The sequence below is a fragment of the Panthera uncia genome (assembly GCF_023721935.1).
Source record: "Panthera uncia isolate 11264 chromosome C1 unlocalized genomic scaffold, Puncia_PCG_1.0 HiC_scaffold_3, whole genome shotgun sequence".
Classification (NCBI taxonomy): Eukaryota; Metazoa; Chordata; class Mammalia; order Carnivora; family Felidae; genus Panthera; species Panthera uncia.
In genome coordinates, this window is record NW_026057584.1 from 94,258,451 (window position 1) to 94,276,777 (window position 18,327).

Here is an 18,327-nt window from a genome sequence, read left to right on the forward strand (position 1 = left end):
AAGAGAGACAAAAACCCCTGCCCTCTGGGGGCTTGCATGCTATGTGGGGGAGAGAGACGATGAACAAATCCAATGAATATGTGCCGATAGGAGATTTAGGCGTTATGAAGACTGAGAATGAAAGAGAGAAAGAACAGAAGGAGAGGAGGAGCTATGGGGGGAGGGAAGGCACACATATGGAAGAGCAAAGGCAGATTCTCAGGGACCAGCATCGCTCAGCCACCACCACGCAGCCGGTCCCAGAAGACAGCTGTGGCTTCTAGGCAGATGGGGAAGGGTCAACAGCTCTTGAGGGTGGCCACACTGGCACGCCATTGTGACAGGCCGCCAGGCAAGGGGAGCAACCTCATTTCAGGGCCCAGGACACCCTGAGTCCAAGAGGCACACCCCACCATGCACATTCTCTCCTCAAGCTGGGACTTGAAGCAACAGTGAAGCAGGAAACAACAGGCCTCATCAACCAGGGGAGCAGAAGAGGCTCCAGTCCCTTCCGGAGACACACGCTCTGACTGTCACCCCTGAGGCGCTCCTCAGACGTGGGGCCTCGCTGGCCGTGCTTGGAAACCGGGCCTGGCTCTGCAGAGGCGGGGAGCCTGGAGGGGAGAGCCACGTGGGGGGACAGCCACCACACACCCCTGGAGAAGCCCCAAGCCCAGAGAGCCCTGGTTTAGGTCCTAAGCTTTTTAAAGCAGAAAAGGCCTTTCTTTAATCACACCAGCCACATCCCTGTAATCACATCCTCCTCAGACACACCAAACAGCCCAGCTCTTTTTTTTTTTTTTTCTGCCTACCAGTGTCCCTCCAAATCAGTGTGTTTCCCTCAAGGGTGAGCATCGTTGCTTCGACAGTGGTGGTGTTCCCCATCACCCCAGCCCTCCAACACAACAGGCCCTTGATCCTATTTATAGGAACAGAGGCAAAAAGGAAAAAGCAAATAAGTAAAATTTTAAAACACCATTCACAGGCTTTTTAAAATTTTTCTTTTTAATGTTTATTTATATCTGACAGAGAGAGACAGCGCATGTCGGGGAGGGTCAGAGAGCGAGGGAGACACAGAATCCGAAGCAGGCCTCAGGCTCCGAGCTGTCAGCACAGAGCCCACGAACCGTGAGATCATGACCTGAGCCGAAGTCAGATGCTTAACTGACCGAGCCACCCAGGTGTCCCCACAGGCTTTTTTATCTCCAGTGAAATCCAACCTAAGTTTTCTTCATCTTCTTTTTCATAGCAGAGGTGGAATGAAACACATGTAAAGACTCTTCTAACTCTCCAAACGTTACCCCGGTCTGCAATACAGGGCAGGGGCTACCTTTTATGAGCTACTTCAGGCAGCCACACTGGCATCACCGTGGGGGTCTCCCGTTAGACTATGAGCAGAACCCCAAGTGATGTTAACATCTCAGAAATGGGAATCCCCAGGTCAATGAGGGCCACCTAAAGCCCAAAGGAGTTACTGCTCCACTGCACCTTGATCTGCAACCAAAAACCCTACCATGTTTCTCCAGGGCTTGCGGTATGCAAGCCCCACCTCGTTAAGGTAACAGGAAGCACTTCCTTTCTACTTACCTCCCTTCCCATGGTGGAGGTAACAGTGGATAACAGTGCAGGGTCAAAGCCCCCAAGAAGGGGCAGACCAGGCTCACTCACAAGAACATCCATCCCCCTTCACCTCCCTCCCTCTCCCATCACACTGAGGTCCATAGCCCACAGGGCCCACCTTCCACATGGTTCCTGGCTTACTTCGTTCAGCTATAGCAAGTCCGTTGGGTCCCTAGAGGGTGCATGCAGGCCTTAGGCACACACCCTGCCGTCTGCCTCACTTGTTCTGCCTCAACTGAGCTCTGCCCCACCTCTGCACCCTACCTGGCAACCTCTGGTGTCAGTAGGGCTAACAGACACCTCCCGAGAGAGGCCTTCTTTGACCTTCTCATTCCAAGTAGCTCCTCAAGTGCTTTTTTTTAAAAATCACATATCCCAGGGCGCCTGGGTGACTCAGTCGGTTAAGCATCCAACTCTTGATTTCGGCTCAGGTCATGATCTCACGGTTCATGGGACTGAGCCCCACGCTGGGCTCTGTGCTGAAAGCTCAGAGCCTGCTTGGGATTCTCTCTCCCTCTCCGTCTCTGCCCCTCCCCTGCTCATTCTCTACCTCACTCTCTCAAAAATAAACAAACATTAAAAAAATAATAGAATCACATATCCCTGTGTCATTTTTCTTCCTGGAATTTATTACTATCTGATGGTTATGTCAGTTAGTGTTTCTCCCTTCCATAATGAGCACAGCCTCCATGAGAGCAAGGACCTTGTTCATCTTTTCCTAGCTGTATGCACAAAACTTATACAGCACTGCTATATATCTGTGAAGGGCACAGTCATTCCCCAAAGCGCTAGGCTTGAAGGCTAACAGCCAATCGAGGGGACAGCAGAGGCTCAAGAAGTCAGGGGGGACCAGGAGACAGGAGCTAAGGCAGAGCAGGAGATCAAGCAGGGAAGCCAGCAGCAGGGAAACAGAATACTGGGCATAGGGGAAGGGGGTGGCAGAAACGCTGGTGACCAGTCCAGAGCCATGTCCCGGCATCCAGAGCAGCAAACAGGCGAGAAAGGTCAGCGTGAATAAGATATGGATGGGCCACAAAGGGAGGCAGTCTCTCACTGCCCCAGGTTCCATTCCTGTTAACTTAGAGAACATAGGTGGATCGGGCCTGTGTCATAGCTAAGAGGTGATCACTGAGCATCAGAATTTGGGTCAGGCCACCAGAGACAGAGATCAATTCACCTCAGAAATAAGAAGGGCATTGACTAGGGTGGGTAACAGAATTCATGACACAATCCCCGCGACAGGCATGGCCCTGCCACACGGGCCTGGGAGAGGCAGTTCAGGCTGCACAGAAGGCCCTGGCTGTGCACATTCCCCCAAGAATGGACTGACAGACGAGCACACGAGAAACGCCCTCCATCCCGCACAGACGAATGTTCCAACTGTTCTACACGGGCTACCCGGGACGTGTTCCAGGCACTACTTCTGAATTACCAAACCCCAAAAGAAGTTGAGAAGTCTCTTTTCAAGTCAGAACAAGGATGGGGGATGAGATGTTTGAAAGTCCTGCTATCGTTTGAGGACTAATCAAACTAACACCCCCTGACATGCAGCACCTTGTTCACATGGTACAATCACACGGTGAGATAGGAACGGATACTCACTCTCAAAGTAGTCTGGGTCCCTAGGGCCCTAGCCATGCAGCCAGGATGTGGCAAAGCCAAACTGGCTGGCTCCCCCTAACCACTAACCTCATACCTGCCACTCAGAAGCATTTTCAGAGGACAGAGAAATAAGACATGTTGACGTACATCTTATAAGGATGTCTTCAGTGAATTCAAACACAGAGATGAAAGAGTCTTAGCATACCAAACAAAATCCCTTAGATAGACTCCCCTGGGGATAGATCAGGGCTTAACAAACATTTGGGAGGGGGAGCACCTGGGTGGCTCAGTCAGTTGGACTGACTCTTGGCTTTGGCTTGGGTTGTCGTCTCATGGTTCTTGGGTTTGAGCCTTGAGTTGGGCTCTGTGTTTGTGGTGAGGAGCCTGCTTAGGATTTTCCCACTCCTCTCTCTCTGCTCCTCCCCTACTCCCTCTCTCACAAAATAAATAAACTTTAAAAAAAAAAGAAAGAAAAAACATTTTTGGTAAAGGAGCAGACAGTAAACCTTTTAGGCTTTACAGTCCCTGTGGCAACTACTCAACTCTGCCATTGTAATGCAAAGATCCCTAGATGACAAACCAAGAGACAAGGAGGATTCCAAAGGCTTTACAAATAAGAACAGGATGCTATGACCCGCGGTGCCCATAGCTTAGATCCCAGAAGTCCTGGGAAACTGTGGAGTCAAGGAGGGGCACTCCAATGAGTGTTTCAGACTGAATTATGGGGACTACTGAAAGATGGAGTCAGCAGGTTTTAGGTGTCCCGTAAAATAAATCCTGTTTTACCATGTTTCTCTGTTACTACAGTTGTTATCAATAATTGGGAGTGGTTCTGTTTCAATAAAAGTTGATTTACTCAAACTGACAGAAGTCCGAATTTGACCCACAGGGAATAGTTTGCTGAACTCTTCAGCTCTAGGACCTCAAGCCAGGGTTTCTAAAAAATCAGTAATAATCTAAAGTTAGCTATTACGATTCCTCAAATACCTTCCAGGGCTACTGAAGACACGTTTGTAGCATACTGAGAGCCTCTGATGATGCCAATATGGGGATGGGAGAAAGAGGGTGGTTTTCTTTTCTGGTCTATTAATGGGATTACTTCGTAGTGGGCACAGATCCCAGCCATAAAGGATCAGTTCTTCATTCTCTCAGAGCAGACATCTAGCCAGCGCTCTGTACATGGGCTGCATCTGTGGCCGAAAAAGAGACTGCAAACCCATGTCTCATGCGTCTTCATCCCCATTCCACCAATCCAACTAAACCACTGAACATCCTGCAGTCCCTGCATCTTTTTTTATGTGTGTTTTTTTTAAGTTTATTTATTTATTTTTAGAGAGAAAGAGAGGGAGACAGACAGACAAACAAGGAGCGAGCAAGGGAAGGGCAGAGAGAGGAGAGAGAGAGAATACCAAACAGGCTCCACGCTGTCAGTGCAGAACCCTATGGGGGGCTCGAAGTCATGAACCGTGAGATCATGACCTGGGCCAAAATGAAGAGTCACACGCTTAACTGACTGAGCCACCCAGGCGTCCCGGCATCATCTTCTGACATCAACCACCAGAGCTGCCTGGCTGTTGATGTGCCCACAACTGGTACTGATGGATTCCAGGGGAAGCACACATCAGCAGAATGGCTCTCCAGCTTTCTATGACTGGCCCTGGACTATATCGCCTTGCTCAATCCCAGTTGTTGGTGCCCAGAACTGAGAAATGGAGAAAGCTAAGCTGTCCAATTTTAAGTGACAGGAACCAGGTATCTGCTTGAAAACTTCCATAAGATGCTGTTAGTGTTTGCTGTTTCACTCTTAGTGCAGTGATTCTCCAAGGTGGGGAGGGAGGCAATTTTGCCCCCCATGTCTACACACATTTTTGGTGGTTACAACCAGGGGGGTGCTACTGGCATCTAGTGGGTAGGGCCACCCGAGATGCTGCTCAACATCCTGCATGAACGAACAATCCCCACAACAAAGAATTATCTAGCTCCACATGCCACAAGTGCCCAGGTGACAAACTGTTTTAGTGGGATTTCGCCACATGATGATCCAATGCCTCAAGCGCACAGGCACAGTCCAGTTAAATTCCACAAACTCAGCTCCAAAGAACACTTTGATTGACATGCCTAGCTGATGAGATGAAAAGAGAAAAACAGCAGTGTGTGTTGCATTTGCCGGCAGGGGCTGTTTGTTTGTTTCTTTGTTGTTTTTGAGAAAAAGAAAAATTACTTGCTAAGGTTTATCTGTGAAAGGAAATTGGAATCAATTTTTGTAGTGTCTTTGCGCTCCAAACTCCTACGTTTATAAGCATATAATGTGGGGCTGAAGTTCTAACAGACTACTCTGGGGTTCTGGTAACTTTCTACAACACATGAGGTCTGTGAGGTTGAAAGCTAAGACCAGATCACTACCCTTTAGAAAACCGAGGAAGCTAAGACCAGATCACTACCCTTTGGAAAGCCAAGGAAGCCTAGCCTAGGAAGATGTTCAGCAGCAAACAAGAAATAAAAACATTCAAAACAACTAGGAAAATTTTAATTCTATAAATTTATCATTTATGGGTTTTCTTCTTTCCCACGGAAAAAGTGTGACAGACTGAGATAAACAGAAGGAGGAAATTACAAAGGAACTACTCCCCTATTCCCCAAAATATTTAACACGGAATGTACCGAACCAGAAACCTGAAAGAGGCGTCTATTTTACTTGTTATATTTACTTGTTACACATGAGTGACACTAATGGTGACGATTTGCTTTATTTATTCGTTCTGATGGCTTACCTACAATATTTGGGAAATACAGAAGACTGAAGTCCATGATTTATTTAAAAATCCACTCTGAAAAACTACCTAGTTGTTTTTCAGTGCGGACTCTCAAAATGGAGTCTCATTTTTTATCCATCAGATCAAAAAAAGGTGGCATTTATTCAGGCATATTGAGAGCCCATGCCTATTGACATTGCCAAATCCAACAGATTAAAAGCAGACAGCGTGATTATTCCAATAGTAGGCACTACTGACAGTGTTCAGTAGGCACTGAAAAAGAAATTTCCACATTATACATTAAAAGCAACCATTTTCTCCTTACCAAAACATATAGCTGAAATTTAAAAGTAACCACATTTCCTGGATCCTTTCAAAAAGAAAAACAAATTATGTCAAATTAAGTATGACTTCCTGTGTTTGAATTCAAGCTTCAAAATGCTGCTATACATTTTCAGGAAATCACCATTTGAACTTCATATACTTTAGAGTCCGTAACTGCGGTGTCACAATGTATAACAGCAAACCTTTCCACCTCAGCCAAATCCATTCTTGCATCTCATTTATATTACACCTCTGGGTCCCAAACCCTGAGGCCATTAAAGTCTGCATTCAGTGACTAGACTTGTCAATGAGCAAGAATGACAGGACATCTTCTATGGAGTAAGTCCATTCTCATCCTTGGTGATCATAGGAGAGCTGGGAGATAGGCTCCCCACGACGTCCTACGATCCAAATTTCATCTACAATTTTTGTTTGTATTGTGTATGTATGCTTTTTCAAGTATTTTGCATACACCCATATACACGTTTTTGTACATATACATAAAATATCAGAAAAATATACAGTGACATGTTAATTGTGGTTAGTTCCTAGAGTAGGTTTATATGTGATTTTCTTTATTCTTGGGTTTCTCTTTTGCATGTCTACAGCTTCCAAAGTTTTCTATATTAAGCATAACTTTTGCCAAGAGAAAAATAAATACTATTCTGTATGTATTTTTTTCCCCTCAACCTCATTTCTAAAAGAGTTTTTAGGTACCCAACAAAAAAAAGCAACGTGTACAAAAAGACTTCTTTCGAAATAAGGGCAATGAGAGGCAAGGGCAAGAAACAAGAGCAGGCAACACTGAAGAAGCTGAAGACTAAAGCTATTAGCCAGCACATAAGACCAAGTGTCCTACATACTAGCCAGAGGGAGGCACACGTTGGACTCTGAGTTTCTCACCCCCCCAGCCCCCCCGCCCTGTCCTTACCTCACCCTCCTCCCCTAGTCCTCCTTCCACCCTGCATTCCTCCCCACCCTCTGTACCTTACCACCACACAGCCTTAATTAAGTTTTGTTTAGGGAAAGATAACAAGAATATTTTTCTACATTCCCTGATCATACTCCCGGATGAGATTGTGCAATCCAGAAATGTGCTGCGGGAAAGGGAGCTAGCTGGACATACAACCGAGTGCTACTGCTCTGCCCCCACTGGTCCTGGGACTGAGTGTTAGTGTGCATAAGAACTCAGTCTCCCCAAGGACATGGCTTTAACTTTCTAAAAGTGTCCCTCTGTGTGCAACTCCCTGCCACGAAGGCAGTGGCAAGGGAGGCACTCAATCCATGATAAAACCAAGGCTGCGAGCCTCTGGAGTCACTTTGAGGCAAAGCCACATCCCACCGAGAAACCCCAGAAGCACCGCGCTTACCATAAGCTGTCATGACACCAGCGTATGGCCCATCCACCACATTCCGGTTTTCTTCTGCCAGCGCCTTGATGTACCTCTTGCTGAGGTCCAAGATCTGCTCACGCAGCATGGAGCTGCTCTCAGGCTGAGTTCGCTGCTGGATGGTAAAATGCAGGAGCATCATACCCCAGATAAAGCCAAAAGTCACAAGGAAAAAGCCCAGCTTCTGAGAGGACAACTTCCACGGAGTAAAGAAAGCCATTGCTCTCCAGCAACTTCACCTGCCCTTGGCTCTTAAAGCGCAGAAGGGAGACACAAGTTCATGGTGCAGGCTGGGTTTGTGGGCACGTCGGTCTCACTCCGGCTCCTGCGTCAGCTGATTTCCTTTCCTCATTTCCATTCTGCTGTGAAGAAGGGGGAAAGTTAGTAGAGTGGTCGTGGCCAAACACAGTGAAACAAACCAGAAGCCACGTTTTCACTCAATTGGCTCCAAAATGCAAACTTCCTTTTTTCTTCATTTGCTGGTTCAATATCTTATGTTATGATTCCAGATCTGTAAGCTGAGAGGGGAAATCTGGCTAGGCGACAAAAGCTGCACAAATACAGAGGAGGAAATGTGTGTCTGACTATGTTAACAGGTGTAGCAGGGCTGTTCCAGTCTGGACCAAGTTCAAAAACAGGAAGCCTGTTTTACAAGGTGGGGAGGAGATGGAAGGGTATTCTACTGAATGTCAGCAAAAACCCAAGTGGAGGGCAGAGCCCTATCAACATGGGGTAGTCGTGTGCATCTGTAAATTGAGCTTACAAAGTCATTAGTATGTGCTCTGGCAAAGATTTGAGCATGCTGCTGGAGAGGTGAGCAAGAAAGTGGGCGCCTCCTCAGGGGGCTAGACCAGGAAAGGGGAGAAAGCCCCCGTATTACGTCAGTGTGGCCAGCTCTCATTAGCAGTGTCCAGAGAGAGAGGAGTTGAATCTCTCAGGAACCACCAGGTGGCCTCTCCTCGGGCACCAGCGCAGAGAAGCTATGCCAGGGTACCCGGTGATCTTCCTGTTCTAGCTACCATGAGTGAAAGAGACACCTCGGCACTCATTTGCATACTTCAACTCAGAAAATATGGAGCACGTGATTAAGACTCCTTTCCTGTAACTCTCACTTTCACTCACACCATGCAGCAAAATGTGAGTACGGTACAAAGGCACAGTTTCGATCCTGATCAGGCAGATCCTATTTGGTGCCCTATTCGGGCCAAGGTCTTAAATCAGTCTTCCTAAAAAAACGAGGCTCAAGTAGAGGTTGTAAATGGGTTATAAGTAGGCCAAACTCTCCAACCCCTCAATCAGAGTCTTGGGCCCAAGGACCAGCCAGCTTACAAATGGCACCATTTTCTAAGTGTGCCAAGGGAAAAGCTGAGCTCCTATGGGGTACTAACCCAGGATGTATTCAGAGTGTGCATTATGTTTTAGTTCAAAGCATTCTTCTTTGTAAGCCATCTAAGAAGAAATGATGGTGAGCTCTTGGAGCATTTGGCTTTCAGGATCTATAATACGGTGGATCTGGGTTGGTCTTCCTTTTCACTGTTTCTTCACCTACGAACAGCCATTAGTAGCTTGTAGTATCACTGCCAACAGCAACTGATAAATAAATTCTAGGTATGTCCCAGGGAGTGGGATAAATGCTTTTTGTGCCTTAGTTCACTAAATTCTTAGAAGAGCCTTACATGGTAAAAATTACTAATATCATCTGTTTTGGAGATGAAGAAACAAAGGCACAGAGAGATGAACTTGCCAAAGGTCACCAGCTATGAGGCAGAAGGATAAGCTAGGGACAGCCTAGGATAGTACAGCCTGTCCCACCATGCCCTGTCTCCCCTATGCCACCCCTCTTTCCCCACCAGCCTGTTTATCTATGGCCAACATCTGTTTGTACACACGCTTAAAGGGTTGTAAAAAGCAACAAAGAAGAAAATGTGACAGAAATCCTATGTAGCTCAGAAGCCTAAAACACTTACTACTGGCCCTTAACAGAGCAAGATTACCACCCTCTGAATTCTAGGCAACTGGCTCTGCAAAGCAGGGTCCCTAACTCCACAGCAGAAGCACCAGTGAGAAATGCAAATGCCCAGGCCCCAACACAGACCTACTTAATCAGCAACTCTGGAGGGTGGGTGAGGGGCAGGCAGCAATCAGTGCTTCGACAAGTCTTCCAGGCGACTTTGATGCCTACTCAAGTCTGAGAGCCTCCGACCCAGGCAGATGGATATCACCTCTATGCTATACCACTGCACCGTCTATACAGTGTGGCTCAAACTCCCTTTTGCAATACTGTAACACTTCAATTCTTCCGTCCCAGGCACACCCCCTGCACCTGCTGGTCAGTTATCACCATAACCCCACACCATAACTCCTTCTCCAGGGTCTCCCCGTATTCACTCAAGCTGCTCTCCCTACCTGGCTGGCCCTCTGCAGATCACACTGATAAATCCAAACCTGGTCTGTTCCCCAAGCCCCAACTCTGGTCACAATGGCTTCAGACAGCCCATAAGGTCCCTTGCTAGTCTTCAGTTTAAACATTTGTCTGTTAGGGCGCTTGGGTGGCTTAGTTAAGCATCTCTTTTTTTTAATTTTTTAATGTTTATTTATTTTTGAGAGAGAGAGAAAGAGACAGAGCATGAGCAGGGGAGGGACAGAGAGAGAGAGGGGGAGACACAGAATCTGAAGCAGGCTCCAGGCTCTGAGCTGTCAGCACAGAGCCCGAAGAAGCATCTGACTCTTAACTTCGACTCAGGTCATGATCTCAGGGTCATGAGACTGAGCTCCGCATTGGGCTCTGTGCTGACTGTGGAGTCTGCTTAAGATTCTCTCTACCCCTCCATGTGTGTACTCTCTCTCTTAAATAAAAAGTAAAATAAAACACTTGTCTATATAGATTATTTGCCAGTTTCACCTGAATGGGATCCCATGACATCCTTTAAGGGACCCTCCCTCCATGTGCATTCTCAGAGAAAGACACCAGCCCCAGGGGCACAATACACCACCTGCTGCCCAGCGAACTTGTCCTCCAGGCACTCTGGCACTTTATTTAGCCCTTCCTTTTCTTTCTTTCTTTCTTTTTTTTTTTTTTTTGAGTATATTTATTTTGAGAGAGTGAGCAAGTAAGCGTGAGTAGAGAAGGGGAAGAGAAAGAGGGAAAGAGAGAGTTCCAAGCAGGCTCTGCACTGTTAGCCCGACATGAGGCTCAAACTCACCAACTGTGAGATCACCACCTGAGTTGAAACCAAGGGTCGGACGCCTAACTGGCTGAGCCACCCAGATGCCCCTATTCAGCCCTTCTAAATAAGGGTGAGCAGCACCTGCCTTTTCTTTCCTCCACTCCTTCTATGGTGGATCCTGAGCACTTCCTGCCACCGGTCCCCAGGGACTGAACAAGCAACACAAGAGAGATCTCAGCCTCATGGGGCTTCTGTTTTAAACCCACCACTCGAACTGGGGGCTGCCCCTGGGTCCTTAGGAAGTGACTGCACTTCCTGTTTGATAACTCACAGCAGTGAGTCAACTGTACCCCAGGGCTGAAGGGATTTTCCTAGGGCAAGTACACTAGATGCTATACTAAAATGACAGTCATCTGGCAATCTTCTTTACTATTTTAAGGAGGAACCCCAAATGTATGCAAGAATTACCTGTTAACTTTTAGACACGCAACTCCACTCCACTTCATCAGTGAATCCCCTGAAGAAGCTGCTAAAGGCTGCAAAGTGGAAGCAAGGGCAAGGCCAGGCCCAAAAACTGAAAAAGGGCCCCCACTAGAAGGTGGCGTGCTTCTCTGCCTTGACCTTGGGAAGAGTCACAACTGCCCAGGTGGCACATTTGCAGGGCAAAAAAGGTGGTCGAGAAAGCCAGCCAAGGTTAAATGACACCAGCTCAGAGACATACAAATTGGGAGTGAAAATCCCCAATCCCAAACTCAGAGAATAGCTCTGATTATTGAGGGCCCAGATATCAAGTAACCACAGAGCTGTCAGGAATAGTCTCTTCTCCAGTGGAATCTACAGTGTGAAATAACAGCACCTATTCTAGCACAGCCACAGCACATGCAGAGAAGTGGATTAGAACTCATCTGTACAATTCCTACCAACATAGAATTTTAAAAACCTCTTCCAAATCATTATCTGGAAGACACCCCTAACTTCCACAGTAAAGGGAGGACAACAGGACAGCAATCCTCACCAGAAGGTGCTAGAGCCATGAAAGAACTTAATGATCACCATCAGTAATGGCCACAAAATTCATCAAGAGGCTGCAGAATAGTGATCGAAAAGCAGTCAATCCAGCAGAGAATCTACCTGTCTCCAGACTTTCTAATGTAGGTAGAATCCTCTGGCAAAATGGAGCCAATAGACACTAAAAGGGCAGACAGTCTATCTCAGAAGCCCTTGTTGCCAACCTGAGTAATGCCAGCCCAAGGTCACGACTCCATGAAGAAGTCTACACCAAGTATGTTTGCAATGAGCTAAGCTTCTAGGTCCATCACTGCCACTCAATGCCCTAAGACCCATTTCTTCCATTCCTGTGCTTCAAAAATAGCAGCATTCATTTCCTTCCTTCCCATTCACTCCTCCACACAATAAAATCTGGCTTCCACCTTTCCAAAACTGATCAAAGATCTTTGGCAAGGAAATATGTCAGTTCTCTTCATTTAAAAAGTAAAAGCATATGAAAAGATGAGCAAAATCATTAGCCATTAGGGAAACGTAAATTAAAACCACAGTGAGATACCAATTCATACCCGCTAGAATGGCTATAATCCAAAAAGATAGACAAGAACGAGTACTGGTGAAGATGTACAGAAATCGGAAGCTTTATATATTATGAGTGGGAATGTACAACCGTGTAGCTGGTGTGGAAAATATTCTGGCACTTCCTCAAAGGGTTAACCACAGAATTACCATGTGACCCAGATAACTGCACTCCTAAAATTCTCCCTGAAGAAATTAAAGTATATGCCCACACATAAAAACTTGTACACAAACATTCACAACAACCTTGTTCATAATAGACCAGAAAACCCCCCAAAACTCAAAAGTCCCTCAACCAACAAATAGATGAGAAAAATACATATAATGGAATACTACTAAACCAGTAAGAATAAGTTAGGTTGCAATATGTGCTACAACATGGATGATCCCTGAAAACACTATGCAAAGCGATAAAAAGCAGTCACACACACACAAAAAAAACTACATATTGTATCATTCTACTTTTATAACAGGTCTAGAGGAGGCAAATCTACAGACCCAGGAAATATAGCAGTCATTGTTCAGGGCTTGCAAAAATGGAGGAATTGGGAGGTGACGACCAAGGGTTTATCTGGGGGATAATGAAAACGTTCCAAACTTAATTGTGATGGCTGCACAATCCTGTGCATGTATTCATAACACTGCATTATAGACTTTTAATGAGAGAATTTTAGGATATATAAATCATATCTCAATAAAGCTGTTACTGTAAAAAGCAAACTCACCTCCAAAGTTGGGGGCACGAAGAGGAGCTGTACTTAGGAGAAAGGCAGATGAAAGGCAGTGGCATGGGCCACTGCAGACCCAGCAAGGACCCACCTCTCCCCGCCTCCCCATTTCCCACAGCCCAGTCAAGGCCAGTGGTACCATTACTAAGGGCTGACCACAGGCCTACTAAGAGAAGGAAATTACATGGAGAAATCTGCCACCAGCTCACCAGACATGGCTGCTCTTACAAGCTCCCAATCAACCTCACACGCTGCCCTACAAGGCAAGGCCTGCTTTGCCTGCCAGATACCAATTTCTCAAACCAAGTGCCAACACAGAAAACAACAGCCCAGCTCCAATGGAGACTGAGGAAGCAGTTCCCTCAGGAACCCATCCAATATCCTTGGGGGGCCCATTTCTTACATCAGGAGCATTCTCTTTAGAAGATGAAGGAGGCTGGGATTGCCTGTCCCTTCAGGAGCAATGCCAACCCCAACCACAGAGATTTCATCTTTTCCTACGGCCCCACAGGACAATCCCTTCACAGCTGGCTGGTCCAACATTCACATGGGCCAGGTGTGCTCAAACCAAGTCATCCACATCCCTCTTCTGTCCTAGCCACACACCATGTACCACTTCAACTACTTCCTATCTTCCTTCCTATTGTGCAGTAACATTTAAGAAATCCTAAGTCAACCATGCTCATCCATGTCGCCTTGGGGAATCCTGCCCATATCTCACAATTGAACCCCACCTTCTGCATAAAGCCTCCCATGACTCCCTAAACTGAAGAGAGCTTATCCTCCCTGGGACACTCAGAGCAGTCTGTGCTTCTTCTGAGGGGCTTCTTACCTACTACTCTATAGGATAATCCTTTCTTACATCTCTGCTACAGGGTGTATAGGCACCCTAAACACAGGAAACGCAAGGAATAGTGGTATCTTGCACACAGTGGATGGTCATTAAGTGTCTGCTAGATGAAAGGGCAGGATGGTGGAAATGAGATGAAGAAACACAAGTGAGCAATGACCTCCAAGACCTCCTTCTGGTGCGAACCACAAAGAACCCGGGCACTCTGAGTCTATATTTGTACCTTACCTGTCAGAAGTTTTTACCCCAAGATCTTGTCACATCGCACTGGGAAATGACTGTGCCCTGATTAGATGGGGTTAAACTACAGAGGATATGGTGGCAGATAGGTAATAAAAGAGAAAGAAAACAAAACAAAGCAAAAAAACACAAACCTCTAGAAAAAAAATTCCAGAAAGGACAATGACTGTGGGAACAAAAGGTATCTAAGACAAGAGACGTGAAGGGGAGAAGGGGGGGGGGGGGGGGGGGGGGGGGGGGGTGTGTGCTTGTTTCATAACCGGTTATCCAAGATGGTATGATCACAGAAAGATGCCAGAAAGGGTGGTGAGGAGGAGCCAAAAAAAATACGTGCTCCCAGGCCTGGAAACCTTGGGTCTACAGCTTGCTCCACTCACTGGCGCCGTGTTATCCTAGATGAGTCCATCTCAGTTTCTACATGTATGAAAGGGGGAAAGTCACAGAAGCACAGAACACTGTCAGAGCTGGATGAGTAGGGGGTAAAGGATCCTAGTTACTGGTTTTCAAACTGTGGCTTAAAGGACTTCAGGGTTCCCAGAGAGGTTTCCATCTCTGAGGCTCCAGAAATGTTTTCATTTGAATTTTGGTTTCCTTCATTTAAAGTATGTTCGTTTGGGGGCGCCTGGGTGGCTCAGTCAATTAGGCATCCAACTTTGGCTGAGCTCAGGATCTTGCAGTTCACGAGTTTGAGCCCTGTGTCGGGCTCTGTCCTAACAGCTCAGAGCCTGGAACCTGCTTTGGATTCTGTGGCTGGCTGGCTGGCTCTCTCTCTCTCTCTCTCTCTCTCTCTCTCTTTGTGCCCCTCCCCTGCACACGCTCTCTCTCTCTCTCAAAAATAAAAACATAAAAAATAAAACTAAAATGTGTTTTTTTTTAGTTTATTTATTTATTTATTTCAGAGAGACAGAGACAGCACGAGTAGGGTAAGGGCAGACAGAGAGTAGAGAGAGAGAATCCCAAGCAGGTTCCATGCTGCCAGTGCAAAGCCTGACATGGGGCTCGAACTCATGACACCGTGAGATCATGACCTGAGCAGGAACCAAGAGTTGGATGCTTAACCGACTGAGTCACCCAGGCACCCCTAAAATATGTTCTTTAAAAAAATCTGTTAGAAAAATTTTTACACAAAACTTCCTTAGCTATCTTTGTACATGTGGAGTTTGAACTTTGAATTTCTATGTTATTTGGTCAGAATGTTGATGCTTGGCAGTGGTTTTGTTTGCTTATTTGTTCTATAAAATTCAAGACTACATATCTGTTCATATAAAACTATATGACAAAGAACTGTCTGATACCCTAATTAAATGCTAGATGTGGGTCAGTCATAAATTTTAAGTTTCAGAGACTTCTTTGTCTGACTCCCCAGAGAGGGAGAGAGAGAGAATCCCAAGCAGGCTCCATGCTGTCAGCACAGAGCCTGATGCTGGCTTGATCCCACGAACCATGAGGTCATGACCTGAGCTCAAATCAAGAGTCAGGTGCTTAACTGACTAAGCCACCCAGGTGCTCCTGGGAAACTACTTTTAAAAAATAACAGGCATCATTACCATTTGCCATTGAGATGAATCTGTGTTTCCACAAGTCTGCAACCAAAATGTGATACAGAAATCAAGTGGGTCCTAACCTTGTAAAGACCATACACCATCTTACCAAACAACCCACTGCACTCCCCAGAGCAACTCACTGGCCTAATCGACTTTTAAAGGAAATATGATAAATTAAAATATGTAAAATACCTTCAGACAGACTGGGACACTATGTTAGGTCTTTCTTAGGAAAACAGTAACTAGGTACAGACCCTCAACTTACAAAAGAGGACACTGAGGACCAGAAAACGTTATGTCTTCCAGTTAGAGTCAGAATCAAGCCAGGTCCTGCTTCCTAACGCGATGTGGTCTCTAGCATACCTAGCTACATCTAACCAGCTGCCTGCAGAAACTCAAAATGGAAGAGACTTACCAATATGAAATACAAATCAGAAATCACACTCCAGTGATATGCAGGAACTCTAAGTCTAATGCCATGTCCCACCAACCTCAAGGGGTTGGAAGAATCAACAGGTAGGAAGAAAAATACACATTAACGACATTACTAGTATAGGGAATAGAGACGGTCTGGGGGGAGATTCTTGCTCTAAATAGGGTGGCCTCGTGCCATTAAACGTAGAGGCTGAGGAGAACAGAAGGAAACAGAAGGCACGTTTTCCCTCCAAAGTAAGTCCAAAGTCCTGGGGAGTGGCTCTGAGGTTATTCACTAACCTGGAGGGCCCTGACACATAGGCCCAGTACCACCATCTTGAAATCAGTTGTAGGGCCCGCCCAGCAAGAGCCCCAAATCTCAAGTGGGAATCCTTGACAGTTGTGAGGACCACTGAGCTCACCTCCCATCCTGGGGAGCAAAGGATCTCAGGAACCAACTGCAGTGCTGGCTCCAACAGGTGTGAACAGGAGCCCTTCCTTTCCACTTTCAGGACTTGGCCCTCTGACCCATTCTAGTACTTTTCTTTATAAACAGGAAAAACACATTCTCAGTGAAAACAGCCTGCTCCCTTTAGACCTGGCTAAACAAGTCCTATTTTGAGTCACTAACTGAAAGACACCCATTAAAACAACACACCTTTAGGATACTCGGGGAAGCTTTTTTCATGTCTGGGTTTCAGTGTTGTTTTTCTCTTATGTCCGGGTTTTAAATGGCCCAGTCCCTTTTACATGTGAAGCAATCAAACCAAGACAGTCCTGTGCCCAGTGTTTTCATTTCTTATGCTGCACCTGCATTCTTAGTGGGTGGGGAAAGAGAAACCTCCAACCCCACCCATCTGAAGTAGGTATTTTGCCTTGCACTTACATTGCCTCCCGAATGCAGTTCAGGGCTCCATATCCAGCATCAATAGCAAACTTAATTTTCGAATACAGTAATAACGTTAATGACTTTGTATCGAGAACACACCCTCCTTCCTGCCGGCCCTATTCTAACCCCGCCCTCGTTCTCACTCCCAACCGTCCTCTGGCCATTTCACAGAGGGCCATCTCCACCAGAGGGCGTGGTAGGGAAGGCAAACAGTTGGAAACCAACACTTGATGATCTCATTCTGGCTTAGCCTCTTTGGGTGTGCACACTACTGGACAGGTGGACAAAGTGGAAGGTGGACAAAGGAGTAAGAATGAAGCTGTCGCTGGTGGATCAAATAAGATTGTCACATGTTCTGTGAGTTTCACTCACCACGCCCATAGGTTATTCACAGTTCACAGAATTTCCCATCCCAAAAAAGTGAAACCACAGCAACTCCAAGAATTCAGAAAACATCTATTAAAACAAAGCAAAAAGCACAGCTTTTTGAAAAATATAATAAGTTCCTTTAATCCAGGGGCTTCTCAATCCTTGGCATAACTGACATATGGGGCTAGATAATTCTTTGTCATGGGGCACTGTCCTGCATACTGTAGGATGTAGCACCATCTCTGAACTTCCGCCACTAGACAACATTAGAACCCTCCACTCCCAACTATGACCATCAAAAATGCCTCCTGACACGGCCAAACATTCCCTAAAGGAAAAAAGCATCCTGGTTAAGAACTACTGTCTTAACCAATTAGGAGGACCTTACCCACTCAGTAGGAAGAGACTCCAAAAAGGTCAGCCCCAAGGACGAGGTTGCAAGGTGAGGAGAAGCAAACCAAGGTAAATTCAGGAATCAATCACCAGCCCTGAAGATGAGCAGGCACAGACCCTGTGCTAAGGTTGAAGGCCACAGGGAGGAGGGCTGATTCCTGATGCTGCCCCTAGCTGCCTGACAGACAGAGGAGTCTCTCTTTCACATCCTTTACTGCCAAAACTATCTTGGTGCCAGATGAGAAGCTCATTCCAAGGCTGGCTGTGCCACCGTTTACTAATTAGTATATGGCACTGGGGCTCTACCCCACAAAGACCCTAGTCTATAAATCAACAGACACAGGGAAGAAGTCTTGGAGAAGGCAAAAACGAGCTGCATCAGTTTTTAAAAATCCAGCAGGACTGTCACCTGGCTTCTAGCCCAAGAAACCAGGAACTCACATTATCACAGGTTGATGACTAAGGAGAAAGAAAGGAATG

At 46.3% G+C, this 18,327-nt stretch overlaps 1 protein-coding gene across 4 annotated transcripts in view; it reads right to left on the minus strand.

The window, feature by feature from the left end:
• MGAT5 (alpha-1,6-mannosylglycoprotein 6-beta-N-acetylglucosaminyltransferase) overlaps positions 1-18,327 on the minus strand; it is a 340,181-nt gene that overhangs the window by 207,884 nt on the left and 113,970 nt on the right. For 2 of the 4 annotated variants that reach the window (XM_049616196.1, XM_049616195.1), the window contains one exon: positions 7,649-8,028. In XM_049616196.1, the coding sequence (XP_049472153.1) occupies positions 7,649-7,889 (241 nt within the window). In that variant the 5' untranslated portion in view covers positions 7,890-8,028. Of the gene's footprint in view, positions 1-7,648; positions 8,032-18,327 lie in introns of all 4 variants that reach the window. The other 2 variants (XM_049616194.1, XM_049616193.1) reach the window with 1 other exon arrangement.